At 34.8% G+C, this 13,903-nt stretch overlaps 2 protein-coding genes across 3 annotated transcripts in view; one reads left to right on the forward strand and one right to left on the reverse strand.

The window, feature by feature from the left end:
* Window positions 1-2: 2 nt before the first annotated feature.
* On the reverse strand, window positions 3-9,611 carry LOC118274888 (ubiquitin recognition factor in ER-associated degradation protein 1). 2 transcript variants are annotated; one of them, XM_035592649.2, is made up of 7 exons: window positions 9,499-9,611; window positions 9,307-9,427; window positions 8,855-9,009; window positions 7,272-7,401; window positions 6,597-6,739; window positions 5,966-6,181; window positions 3-4,981 (listed from the first exon to the last, which is right to left on the reverse strand). In XM_035592649.2, exons 1-7 carry the CDS (start codon window positions 9,499-9,501, stop codon window positions 4,820-4,822), a joined length of 930 nt encoding a protein of 309 aa, XP_035448542.1. In that variant the 5' UTR covers window positions 9,502-9,611; the 3' UTR covers window positions 3-4,819. The 2 variants fall into 2 exon arrangements, with proteins under 2 accessions (XP_035448542.1, XP_035448543.1); XM_035592650.2 differs by having other exon boundaries at window positions 9,307-9,421; window positions 9,499-9,605.
* A 498-nt stretch (window positions 9,612-10,109) lies between these two features.
* Window positions 10,110-13,903, forward strand: part of LOC118274453 (clathrin heavy chain) — a 36,997-nt gene continuing 33,203 nt past the window's right edge. Inside the window, exons 1-3 of the mRNA XM_050696806.1 lie at window positions 10,110-10,271; window positions 10,424-10,532; window positions 11,994-12,219. Coding sequence (XP_050552763.1) covers window positions 10,491-10,532; window positions 11,994-12,219 — 268 coding nt within the window. The 5' untranslated portion in view covers window positions 10,110-10,271; window positions 10,424-10,490. The remainder of the gene's footprint in view (window positions 10,272-10,423; window positions 10,533-11,993; window positions 12,220-13,903) is intronic.

Consider the following 13,903-nt stretch of genomic DNA (forward strand, 5'->3'; position numbering starts at 1 on the left):
AATGTCTTTTTAGGATGTTTATTGAAATAATATCAATTACTTATATTTCTTTCTATAACAAATCATTTTACATGAAACAATAATACATATTTAATTTACAGTCAGCTATTACAAAAAGAATTAAAATTATATCAAAGGAGAATGATCAACATTGTCTATCAAATGACAGCTTGAATAAGAACTACAACAAAATTTTTATACAGATTGATATCAAACAAGGACTTGAGAAATTGAAATTGGTGTCAATTTCCTTTTGGAATGACGGCTTATTAAATTACATAGCTTTGATGATTATATAGAAAAGAGTGCAAATAATACAATATATTTAAAAACCCTGCCAAGATTTGAAACAGCCTAAAAGTAGAACAATTAGAATCTACAAGCCCCCTTTCAAAATCGGCAAGGTTTACACAGCATGTTTTCAAATACAGGCATTATCTATTAAATAAGTTGGGTTTTCCTTCCTGACGCTATAACTCCAGAACGCACAAACCAATTTCCACATATTTGCATTCATTGGAAAGGTCTCAGGCTCCGTGAAGTTCATAGCAAAGAAAATTCAGGAATAATCCTGTGGCTAACATCACACTTGAATCTGGTTCTGCAAATAAATCTATTGTTTTATTTTACTGTATGAAGATAATAGCTGCAAATAAACCTATATCTCTCTTATTGAAGGCCTCTGAATTGGAAACAGACACTAGATTGAAAATTCCTATTGCTATGGTTTCTACTGTCTATTTCGTGGGTTTAATGATACCATTTCCCCATGCCTTAGTTACGACAGGCTGGAAGTCGCAAGGGGGGTAAAACTTTATACACAAATAGATGATTGAACCAAAATGTTAGTGTTATCTCGATAGATGTTCAGTGGTTTGTCTTACATTTATAATGAAAACCACCAGACCAAAGTGACGATTCAACTAGACTGTCTATTTATGGCCTTTCTTTTAATCTTTTAAGAGTCTAGTCAAAAGCCACTTAACAAGAGTCTACAAAGTCAATCAAACACTTTGGAACGAGCAAGCAACCTCTAGTTAAGCTATATTCACTAGAGGACTGACTGACATTTTGTTTTCTTAATATTGTAATATTTGCTTTGACATTCAAAAGTGCCTTCCGGATCTATTTGAAATAAATAATTTTGACTTTGACTTTAGAGTAGAAAATATTATAGGATTGTCATAAATTTTGACATTTATGGGAGCCATCCTCATATTATATTAAGCTTTCTACTCTCTTGCGGTAGGCTCAGGGCCCCTATATTGTTAGTAATAAATATACTTATGGCATGGTACAGTGGTATAGACACGCTACAATAGTTATCAATAAGTCCAAAAGAAAATTGAATGCTTACAAAATCTTATAGATTAAAACCTTTTTTACTATTAAGCCTTTTTGTTGTAGTATTCAGAGATCCCAGTAACAAACTAAATGTGAGCAAAATATTTTTACAAAGTTTAAATTTATATTTATTATAATGCTCTTGTGTTATTAAATCAGAACTCTTAGTACGAGTTTGCTTAACGTTGACCGAAAACAAAACGAGAGCGCGTTCGGCGGTCTGATTGGTTGGTTTTTTCGCACCGGCCAATTAGAGCGCCGAACGCGGATTTTTCTTTTTTTTTAACGTGAATTTGTCTGCGTTTGGCTACCAACCCGCCTAGAAGCCACGAAGATGTGGCCGAAGATGGACCACACATTTAGAAAGTACCTCTCTCGTTTCGTATTCGTTCAATGTAAATCAAACTCGTACTACGTACAGTATAGGACCTCAACTGTCCTAAAATACCTTAGCATCAACATCTTTCACTCTAGATTACAAATAAATAGGAAAGCATGAGATGGAAGCAATCATTTCATGAAAGCTACAGCTTGACATTGACATTCAACATTGGAATTACTAGATTGCAGTTTTTTTTTTTTTTCAAAAAGACCTATTTAATATCCAAGTGCTGACAATCCGAGATGTGTAAAAAAAAAATACAGTGAAACCTCGTTACGTGAGACATCAAGGGACTTTCAAATTGGTATCACTTATAGAGGTATTCCACTAAACAATGTCTCAGATAACCAGGTATAAATGAATATTTGTCTCATTTATAGAGGGTTCCATTAATGGAGGTGAACATACGGGTTATTTCACATAAAGAGGTGTGAGTGAATTAACAAACAAAACGATGTTGTCTCAGTTACTGAGGTTTATGCATTAGAATTCACTTGCTGTCTCAGTTATAGAGGTAACTAATATCCCAGATAAAGAGGGTTGTTTATCCCACTAATAGAGGTAATTCAGTGCCATTGGGTAGGGACCTCAGTATGAGTTCCAGTTGTGGAGGTTTCTCACTTATCCAGGTCCCACTTAACCAAGTTTCACTGTATATCATACATTACTGAAAACTTGTGAATTTCCTACTGACGTGTTTACAGCGAGACTGCATTTATTATGTCACGTTTCAGTAACTACAAGCAGCTTGAATATTATTTACTTTTTTTTATGTAATCGACGCCTTACATTTATAACGGTTTAATATCAACCCTATTTTCATAGTAATAAAGTTGAATTTAGGTAACGCAAAATTGCAAATCTGTTTACCTGTGTCGGGAAGTCTCGAGAACAGACAAAATTGGATTGCTGTCATTAATTTGTTTATTAGATTCTCAACCTTATGATTTATTTAATAAAGTTGAAAATCTAATGATGACATTTTTGACATTGGGTCCATTTTTATCGAGACTTCCAGCTCTGTAAAAATGTGTATCTATAATTAAAATTGTACTACAACTAGCGCAATATTTATTATGATACGGTATTAAGTGGGATATTTATTATTATTATTACAAAATGGTTGCCTATGTATATAACGTCAATTCAAATCAATATTGGTATTTCTGACAAGGCACGCGGTCTCGGTATCGATAATTGTGATTCTGCTATTATTTATTTATCCATAAACTTTATTTTACTATTTACCTATATAAAAATACGCACAGATTTTGTAATGTGCCACGTGATAGCATCTACACTACGCTAGAAGGTTGATAGAGTTTGGACTTTAATAGCTTACAATAAATTTCAGTTTTAGTTGTTATAAATAAATGTCACTCTAAAATTAACCTTATCTGCAAATAAATAGAATACACTTTTGTTTAATAAAGTTGATTTAGCAGTGCAATTCTAGCAATATTTTAAAATTGCTCAAAAGTCGACTTTATTACTTTAAACACTTAGTTCAATCTCAAATAAAAGAGCAGTAAGCACATTTTGATACCAATCAAAACTGAACCTTACCACATAAACATTAAAGTCTCTATTTACATGAAATCTTGGAATTATAGGACTTATTGCTTTAGGTATAGGTATCTAGAAACAAAGAAGAAATGTGCAAGGAGGTTTTACACTACTACTGAAATGCTTAGGCATTGCTTGTTGCAGACCAAAACCTAAGTCAATACTAAGTTACTACTAAGGTAAGTTAAATCTATACTAATATCATAAAGCTGAAGAGTTTGTTTGATTGCTTGAACGCGCTAATCTCCAGAAGTACTGGTCCGATTTGAATAATTATTTTTGGGTTGAATAGTACATTTATCGAGGAAGGCTATAGGCTATAAAACATCACGCTATGACCAATAGGAGCCAAGCAGAGCGGGTGAAACCGCGCGGAAGTAGCTAGTTAGAAATATATCTTGTATGTGCCAAAAGTAAGCAAAGGCTTGGTGTTGTATCATTTATCAAATTTCTAAGAGTAAAAGGGGTCCTAGGACAGCCGAGAGTGGTCTAAACGTATATTTAAAAAATACTAATTAAAAAAACACTAATACAATTTAATCCGGAGGCCTATAACCTAACGAAACGGGAGCGCGTTCGGCGCTGTGATTGGTTGGTTCATTCACGCTGGCCAATCACCGCCGAACGCGCTCTCGTTTCATTGTCGTTCAACGTATAACAAACTCATACTAAACCTGCACACGCAACTCGTTATTAAGAGCCCCAGTGTAGCTGGAAACCAGTCGGGCATATCCGAAATTAGTCTAATGCGAGTAACCTGTACAGATATTTTTAATTAAACGTATCTCACTATAGTTATTAGCCAGCTCACACAGCTTAATTTACATAACCTGTGCTTAGCTACGTAAGCTAAGCTAACTTAGCCTTTAGTCTGCAACTATGAAAGTAATTCAAATGTCAAGCTTTCGATGCTTATTATTTTGACAATCACAACATTATTATAAAACATTTCTAAGTATCTTTTATTTTATTTTTACCGTTGTACTGTAGATGAAGCAGTGATATCGTATCTTGGTTGATAACAACTAGATAATTTTAGTCAAGCCCTATTTTTGCGCGTCGAATAGGATAGATAAGATGACATCATGCTTTTGTACTGAATGACCTAGCGATTATGATTACTTTTTTCATTGAGTTATTATAATAGAAATTACGAAACGAAAATGTTTGTGTTACACAAAATTTTCAACTGAAATATTAACGCTGCTTTAGGATTTGATAATGTATATCCTAGCCTGTTTGAATTGGTTTAAAGATATCCTTAATATTTCAAAAAACTAAAGGGCAACAACAGCAAATTATTTAAATTTATTTATATATATTTTTTATTATTTATGTTTGTCGATTAATTAAATTTATTCACCATTCAATTCAGTATCAGATTACAGCCAAAAATATCAAAAAAGCACGCTAGAAATAAATATAAGTATCACACCATCCCGTTCAGTGTTGCCATCCCAAAAAAAAAACTGATTCATCTACAGGCAACATTATGTGTAAAAAATCTAACATTTAACTATTTTATACTCAGTTCTTGGGCTTGGTATTTCTTAACGTGAAACCTTCGCCTTTGAATGCTGTGAACGGCTCCGAAGGTGTCTCCTCCTTTGCGCTGGGCGGCCTGGAGTTTCTGATGAACCTCAGAGTACCTATAACGTAGTCATAGTCCGGGATACCTCGGACGTAGGGCTGGAAAGAAAAGGATTATTAATTTATGACTCACACTGTAAAAAGCTTCAGAATTTCCAAATTGCATGCATGCAACGTCACGCCTTTTATCCTCGAAAGGGTAGGCAAATTAGAATAGGAGGTGAGCCTATTCACGCCTTTTATTCCCGAAGGGGGAGTCCCATTGGAATAGACGGTAAGCCTATTGCCACTACTGAGAATTTTTTCGAAATACCGAAAAAAGCCCGGTAATTATTTGCCCGACCCGGAAATCGAACCCCACCACTCGGCCAACTAGGCAGTTCAAATTGCATATGTTTACTAATTATTATGAGGTATTATGACAAACTCTTTTTTTTTTTTTGAGGGGGGAAATCATCCAATGACATCTCCCGCCTTGGGTTAGGTGAAAGGGAGTGTCATACTCTTACTGACTAAAAACCACCCCGTTCCTACTCCTGATTTTCGAGCCGGAGGCCCGGTAAACCCGCTAGGTAGTCCGCAGCTTTGGATTTGTCTCACCCCTTCGAGTATTATTATAAACACGAAGCAAAGTCATACACAACATAGATCGAATTCCATATCTCGAGGCTATCATAAAACTATTATAAACTAGTAAACCCGGCGAACTCCGTTTCACCACCAATGATTTTCCCCGTTTTCCTGCCTTTTTTTGCTATAAACCTCACGGAGCCCAAGACCTTTCCAACGAATGCAAAACTGTGGGAAACGGTTCATTCGTTCTGGAGTTATAGCATCAGGAAGGGAAACCCGACTTGTTTTTATATCTATACTTAATATTATAAAGCTGAAGAGTTTGTTTGTTTGAACGCGCTAATCTCAGGAACTACTGGTCCGAATTGAATAATTCTTTTTGTGTTGGATAGCGCATTTATCGAGGAAGGTTATAGGCTATAAATTATCACGCTATGATCAATAGGAACCGAGCAGAGCTGGTGAAACCGCGCGGAAGTAGCTAGTTATAGACAAAATTTTACTACATACCTGTCTCGACTGTGACGCTGAAGGTTCGGAGTCGCTCTCACTGATCAGCTTCTTCTTCTTGCCATCGAGCCGGTTCCCCTCCCCGCTGAAGGCGATGAAGCCGCTGGGCTCCGGCATCATGTTCGAAGGATCCTCGTCCATGCCCGTCGAGTTGCCGCCGTCATCGTGAGGTATACGTTCCTCTTCTTTGTAGCCGACTGGTGGCGCGAATTCTACCTGTTAAGGGATCGTGATTATATGTAGTTATTTTTTATTTTTAGCCATGGTTGATGGTCGTCCCACTACAGAGCAAACGCCTCTCTACCCTCCTTCCATTCGTTTAGCCATTTTAAGTGCGGGAGAGCTATGCTCCGGTACGAAGTGGCCGGCACGACCGTAGAGATACCACGGTTTCACAGAAAACCGACGTGAAATAATGCTTGCGTTGTGTGAGTGAGGTTACCGAAGGCCCAATAAGATTGGGAAGGGGGCCTTCCTAACCCCCAACTGGCACTTTAACTTCTGTTGTTTCAGGTTGTCCATGGGCGACAACGATCAGACATCACATAATAGTTATTATGTGATCTGTAAGCTCGTTTACAGGCTTATACAGTAAGTTTAACTTAAATATAAATAAGTACATTATACATACATTCATATCACACTCTATGATGATGACAGCGTTTCCTGGCTTGGTCTCCAGCACACACAGCTCGTACACTTTCGAGTTATACTTGATGGCGATCACGTCGCCAGTTGTTAGACACGAGAAGTTACGTAGACAGTTCTCTAACACTGAAACAAGGGCAATGGGGGTAGATAGATGTCTTTTGTTCATCAGAATTTAATATTATATTTTTAACCGACTTAAAAAAAAGAAGGTTAACAGTTGGACCTGTATGTGCGCGAACATCTCGCGTCTGGCTGACCCGATTTTGATGCGGTTCTCAACATAATATTTTTAGAATTAGCAAAAGGTTTGAGGTATAGTGCTTGTCCAATAAATGGGGGTTCGCAATTATGTATTTTTTATTTTTTCTAATGTAAATTTAAAAAAAAAATAGATTAGTATGTTTATTTGATCTATTTGAATGCAATATTAGAATCCTACATTGTAATTTGTAGACTGTATTGTTGAAATTACCTAGTACAGAAGTAAAAACTAAAACTAAATCCTATTTACATAGTTATTGCCATACTCAGAGTCATTTAATGCTTAATTAACCGAGTCCTTAGCAATTCTTTTCAGAACAAAATCGTTACTAAGGTGTCGTTTAAGTAATCATTAAATGTCTCTGAGTGTCATAGTTAGAGTTATTCAACTCACCTGCTTTAGGATTAGTTATATCTAAAAAGTCTTCAGATAAAGGCTGGAACTTTGAGAATGTTGCCACTGGTAGTGACACACTCTCTATTTGTAGTAGTGCTCCCTCTTCCACCACCAAGTTGGTCATCATCTGGACAAGATACACAATCATTCATTACTTGGTTCAAACATAAATCTATACTAATATTATAAAGCTGAAAAGTTTGTTTGTTTGATTGTTTGTTTGATTGCGCTAATCTTCGGAACTACTGGTTCGAATTGCATAATTATTTTTATGTTGGATAGTCTATTTATCAAGGAAGGTTATAGGCTATAAAACATCACGCTACGATCAATAGGAACTGAGCAGAGCGAGTGAAACCGCGCAGAAGTAGCTAGTGACAGTAGTATATGTATAGAATCTATTTGCATGACTTCTAAACTTTTTTTTTTTGGGGTTAAAATCATTCAGTGAATTCTCCCGCCTTGGGCGAGGCGAGACTGTCAGACTCCATGTAGCATGTAATATATGTTTAAAATTGGAATTAAAATCTTGTAAACAGCAAAACATTATCATTTCTGTTTCTTTACTTTTTATTAATGTTGCCCTACATTAGGATTTTCTCCTGTGTCATGGGTACATTTACAAATATAAAAGTTTACATACACGTTATCAGCATATCAATACTTGCAAAGCTTATAAGGAAACTGTATCAATTTTACGTTTGTTTATCAAAAGTATAAAAAACAATAATTATGTAAATTGATGATTAATGATGCAATAACAAAAAGCAAGTGATTATAAGTGCTGATCTGCTAGAAAAAAAATCTCACAACAGGAAACAGTTTAAAAAATAGTTTGTATCATGAGCGAGCATAATAACTAAAGAAAGCTATAATGGCTTTTATACTGTTATATTAGGTACAGTTCCTTATCTTTATCAATAAGTAATAAAATAGTGACAACATTATAGGCAGTCTGTTAATATCAATTACAAAAATAATTTATTCTGTATATTGTACTCTTATACTCAAATACTGAAACCTTATTCAATTATAAGTTATATTTGGAATTATATGCAATATTCAGCAATTTCTTTTCCATCAAATAATTGTGAATAAAATGTGGCTTAAATCAATTAGTATTTCAACCATCAATATGTTAAGCCAGAAATATGAATAACTGATGCCTAATGAAATAAGAATGTAGGACAAATCATTATATGATTTTAACAGAATTATGAGGAATTAGTTAACTTTTTATACAGATAAGACTATAAAACAGCTAGTAATAATAATAATAAATTAATCGGCCAACGGATTAATACCCAACAGCCTCGATAACCACCTTAGGAGGCTGGTGTTAGGCGGGTGGATCAAGGGCCTGATGCAGAAGGCAGTTCTCCTAGCAACGGCACGCATTGGGAGGAGGTTTCTGTCTCTTGAGCCCTAACCAGCGTTGCGTGGACCTTGCCCCCGCTACTGGTCGGCGCCAATTTGTATATTTTTAAATGTTATTTTGTTTTTTATTTTTATAAGTAATATTTAAAAATATAATTTTAGAGTGTTATAAATAAATATATAGCAATAAATTAATACATTACCCAATGTGGTAAATAAACTCTTCCCTCATCAGCCACAAACTCCAACACACCACAATGTGTCACTCTTTTAGTTTTTTTATTTGTTAGTTTAAATATCATGGGATACTCAATATTCAGCCTAGTCAGCTGTTCCAGCGCTGACGGTGGCATTATAACTGAAAAAATAAAGATTGTTTTTATATAACAGATCTACATAATGTTTTTTTTTAAATGGTGATTAGTGTAATCTTAGGGAGGTAAAGTTCTTGCAGCAGTTCTGCTGTTTATGTCATAAAAGATAACTGTTTTAGTTAAAAGTAATGTATGGAGATATAATTTAGATTTATTTAAATATCTAGCCACATAGAAAGTCCTTGAAAATAGTTTTCTAACATGATTATTGCCTTTGGAACAATGGCTGACTGCTTTAGCTTATTGCTTCGTATTGTAAAGTACATATTGAAGACTCTTACTTTTTCCTCCCCTTTCTACATCTTGTCTCTCATTCCCAGGCAACATAGAGACAGAATAACACTTATAGGTCATGTTAAAGGGTCTGCTGATTTCATGAAACATGTTGAATCCAAACTGAAACTATAGAAGTGCACGTTAAGCAAATAATTGAAAGTATTCCAAACACAATTATAACAGCTGACTAAATTTACCATTTTAATTGATTTAGGAATAACTGACTGATTGAAAAATAAATGCAAATCATGCAATCCACACTCAAAACAATTCGAGTCAACCTTTGTTGTGATTTTGACACCTTTGTCAAATGAACGAAAGATTTTATTTTTTTAAATTTTCTGACAGTAAAGTGAAAGAGATACATAGATACAAAATATCAAAGAGTAAAAGAGACAATCACCAAGTCAAGCTTAAAATTGGCATTACGTTTGCAACACTCGAATTTCGACAGCACTAATGGCTGCATTCTCGAATATTGAAAATATTGAAATGTTATCAAAATAGTGTTTACATTTTTTGTTATTGGAATTTTTACATATAAAACGAAAAGCAATAAGAACATAAGTCCTGAATTTTCATGGTCAACAAAATTTTTTTTGCAGAAAAGTGTCTGATAAACTGTTAAGACACAATTATTATGGTAATTTACTATTTAAACACCGTTCTAAGATTATTTGGTTGAATAAAAAATAAACTTTACTCCGAAAAATAGATTTTGCAGTAAACTTTCCAAGTAAAGTTATTGATTTTTTGGGCAACTTATGAATGAAATCTTGTAGTATATAGCAATACTAAATAGGAACGTATCCGAAAACCGACAAAGTTCTTGCTTTCTTTTTCTTACATTATGTGCCATTTCATTCATTTGTATATGTGGCAGCCGCGGGTGTAGTTTGTTCGTCATATTTCTCCGAAATAGCAAAACTTATTGAAACCCATTTTATCTTAATGTAGTATTTAAAAAAATGTGAGTTGGTTCGGGACAAATACTTTCTCCATAAAAAAATATTTAAATTCATTTCTCCGTTGTCATTTTCTTTACGATCACGAACGCCATGTTGATTGTCAAAAGTGTTTTCGGATGAGACAGCAGTGAATTGATTTGTGAAATTTTTTCAGAGTTGGTGAATTCAAAGGGTCGCTTGTTGTCCGGTTCGGTTAATTAAGGGCGTGGGTATACGCAACGATGGCGCAAATATTACCGATACGTTTTCAGGAGCACTTACAGGTGAGTACGCCCATCGGTTTATTGGATTTGCCGATAGCGTTTCCTTTGAGGAAGCAATTTATCAGTGTACGTCAGGGGGATGTGTTGGGGTGTCGGTGGTGCATTTATTTGCATGGCAGGGTGGTTATGTGGCCGTTATAATGGCATTGCGCAATTATCGCAGTGACAGTTACCACCCCCTATCCGCCGAGGCGCCGAGCCCACGGGACGAGCGGCCGGTATTGATTTGTTCTACATTCCCTTTAGATCATATGGTCTGGGAGCCAATGCCAAATTTTCGTTCATTCAGGTCAAAGTTAGTAGTTCAAACATCCTACTATCCACCTTTTATAAAGCCTTAGGCTTTCTATCTTATCGTCTTGCCTTTATGTCCCTTATTATTTTAAGAACTCTGCTATTATTTGGTAACATACATGACACATATCAACAACAAAACCTAATCCAATTAGAATCTGATGTGAGGAAACCTCATAAGAATAGAAATTGGAAAGAAACTTATTCTATATATATTGTATTGTTTGTTTGATGATAAAATCTAGAATTAGTCATCACTTTATGATACCTACTGAATGATTATGAATAATAAAATCTTAAACCACAACCTCTTTTTATAAAAGCACCTGGAAATATAAACCTCAACCTCTTCTTTTTTTTTAAACCTGGAGAATAAATCATAGACATGACTAAATAATGTCTTAATAATTCCTACACTACTTACCTACACCTTATCTTATTATCAAGGAGAGTCAAAGCACTAGATTGCTTACAAGGTGAATCAAAAGGCATTGAACTTCATAATATACAGCATATATATATATATTTTTTTTTTAATAATTTGGTTATGATAACAAGGATGACTAGTAAAATTTTAAAGAAAGAAATAGCCATTGATGAAATGTTCTATCTTTTTTTTTTGTGGAATGTTGGTTCCACTGATAAAAAGAAATTGGCTTGTTTATGAGAGTAGGTTTTAATGATTCTTAATTTAATCTGTTAATATAAATAAAAAGGAATTACCTTCTATAATGATTCTATGGTGTTTTTAAATACAAACTCAATTTAATTCTAAGTTATTTTAAAGATATTGTTTGTGTCACCATTTAATTTTAAAAGGATTCCCCAGTTTTGTGATTATGTATGAACTGTTAGTCTTCATACTACCTATTGATTATTTTAGCATATCTTTATTCTAAACACTATGTATGACTAATTCTAATTGGGCTAATCAAAACAAAACTATTTGTTACCAGAATATTTTAATTTTAATTTACAATCTAATGAGAATTTTGAATAATACATACTTGGATACTAATTGGATTAAAATATTTTGAAAATATAAAGAAATAAGTCCAACTTTAACATTGTTTAAAAATATATAACGATTAGTTGTTCCCATATTACAATTGCAATAGAAAACATGACTTGACTTCTTATTTTAATAAAGCTCAATTTCCCTTGCAGCTCACAAATGTGGGCATCAACCCAGCCTCCATATCGTTCAACACACTCACGATGGAGTCGGACAAGTTCATCTGTGTCCGTGAGAAAGTTGGTGAGACTGCGGAAGTGGTGATCATCGATATGGCCGACCCCACCAACCCTATCCGCCGGCCGATCAGTGCTGATTCCGCCATCATGAACCCGGCCAGCAAGGTCATTGCTCTGAAGGGGAAAGCAGGGGTTGAAGGTAAGTTCAGTTTAAGTTTATTTAGTCATCCGTTTTTCCATTATACATTTCTATGCAAAGTCGAAGTCGGTTATTCCAATTAAATAAGACAAGAAATGCTTAAATCAAACTGTCCTTCAATTTGTCTCTCAGTGAAGCTAAGGACTCTTTCCAAAATCTTGATTTCTATGAAACAAATGTACTAGAAACTGCATTAGGTCTATTATTGATTAATACAGCAATGTCTGTGAAATACTATAGTCACTCTGACACTTTTTCCTTTTATCACTTTCACCATATTATGCAATGAAATTTGTGCCATGCTAAATTGAGCTTTAATCTTTAGAGTGTAATTAATCAATTCTAATACATATACCTTTAAAAACCCAGGCTTATTTCATACAAAGAAAGTGTGTGATAAAAATTAGATCATAGTTTAAGGGTACTAGACAAAAATTTGATAGTTCTGCCATAGAACATAAATGTATTTTATCATGTCAATCACTATTACTTGTTACATACCTATTAGGAATGAAATATTTTTGGGAGTTAATTCAGGAATGGCGCAGAGTGTCGGGTTCGATTCCCGAAACAGGCAAAGTATTACTGGGCTTTTTTCGGTTTTTCGAAAATTCTCAGTAGTAGCACGGAGCCGGGAGGAGTCTAGAATTGTGCCCAGTATATTGCAATAGGCTCACCCGCTATTACATGGGACTTATAACACAAATGGTGAAATGTGGGTATACATCTACCTATCCCTTCAGGGATAAAAGGTGTGAGGATACGACAATTATCTTGGTGTAGGCAAAAATATGTTACTACAGACATTTTTACTTGCAATTCACTCCAATTGGTTATCAGTGTCGCCCATAGAAACGAGCTTATTGCCACCATTAAAATCAAATAAGCAATCCTTGCGATTGACTTTAGCAAACAAACTGAAATCACTGGGGCAGTAACAACTTTTTTGATATATAAATTTTCACTATCTAAAATCCTTACGACCTCTCTGATAGAAAGCATTTTACCCTATATAACAATATAGAAATAGGTTCTTAAAAAACGAATTTGATCTTTAATAACGTATAAATAAAGGCTTTCTGTCAAAGTACATTCAGTACATTAAGTTATTAGTACATAACATCATTAAGAGAACGCCGAACGCCGGGATCCGCCCCCTTTCTGTCCGATATAGCGACGAATTTCGCTAGACGCCCACGCGTCATTAATGACGTTAGCGCCACAAAGAAAGGGCTTTTATTCCCGACAATAACAATGTACTATTTTTATTTTTAGGACAACACAATAAGGTCTATTTTCGTACTGTGTTGTTGTAGGCAGCACCTAATAATTTGTGTTTATTTTACTGTGTAAGTCTAGTTATGGGATTTTCTCCAGTTGCCTAAATGTTATTATTAATTTAATCGTCTGTTGTCGTCTTGGGTTTTCATCACCGAATCGTGCATACTGTATTATTCGATTAAAATTCTTAGTAAATCGGTGTCTGGAATAGTGCCTGATGAATCGGAATTAGTTTGTCCTCTATTACATGAAAGTTCATGGTACTAATAACGCGAATGAGACTAAGTTGGCGTAGGTATTAAAGACTTGTGAAGATGGAAAACCCTGTTTCAAATCCTCCGAGCCGAGGCCGCGGTATATGGCTAAAAGACGAAGCACCTACAGTCATTATTGGAGGTGATGG

This window comes from Spodoptera frugiperda, chromosome 11 (assembly GCF_023101765.2).
Source record: "Spodoptera frugiperda isolate SF20-4 chromosome 11, AGI-APGP_CSIRO_Sfru_2.0, whole genome shotgun sequence".
Classification (NCBI taxonomy): Eukaryota; Metazoa; Arthropoda; class Insecta; order Lepidoptera; family Noctuidae; genus Spodoptera; species Spodoptera frugiperda.

Bases quoted from the DNA above. Each gene is read 5' to 3' on its own strand.
- LOC118274888 (XM_035592649.2), bottom strand. The intron at 6,740-7,271 runs GTGAGTTGAATA...CCCTTGTTTCAG, and splicing joins TATAACTAATCCTAAAGCAG to TGTTAGAGAACTGTCTACGT. The intron at 4,982-5,965 runs GTATGTAGTAAA...TTTTCTTTCCAG, and splicing joins CAGCGTCACAGTCGAGACAG to CCCTACGTCCGAGGTATCCC.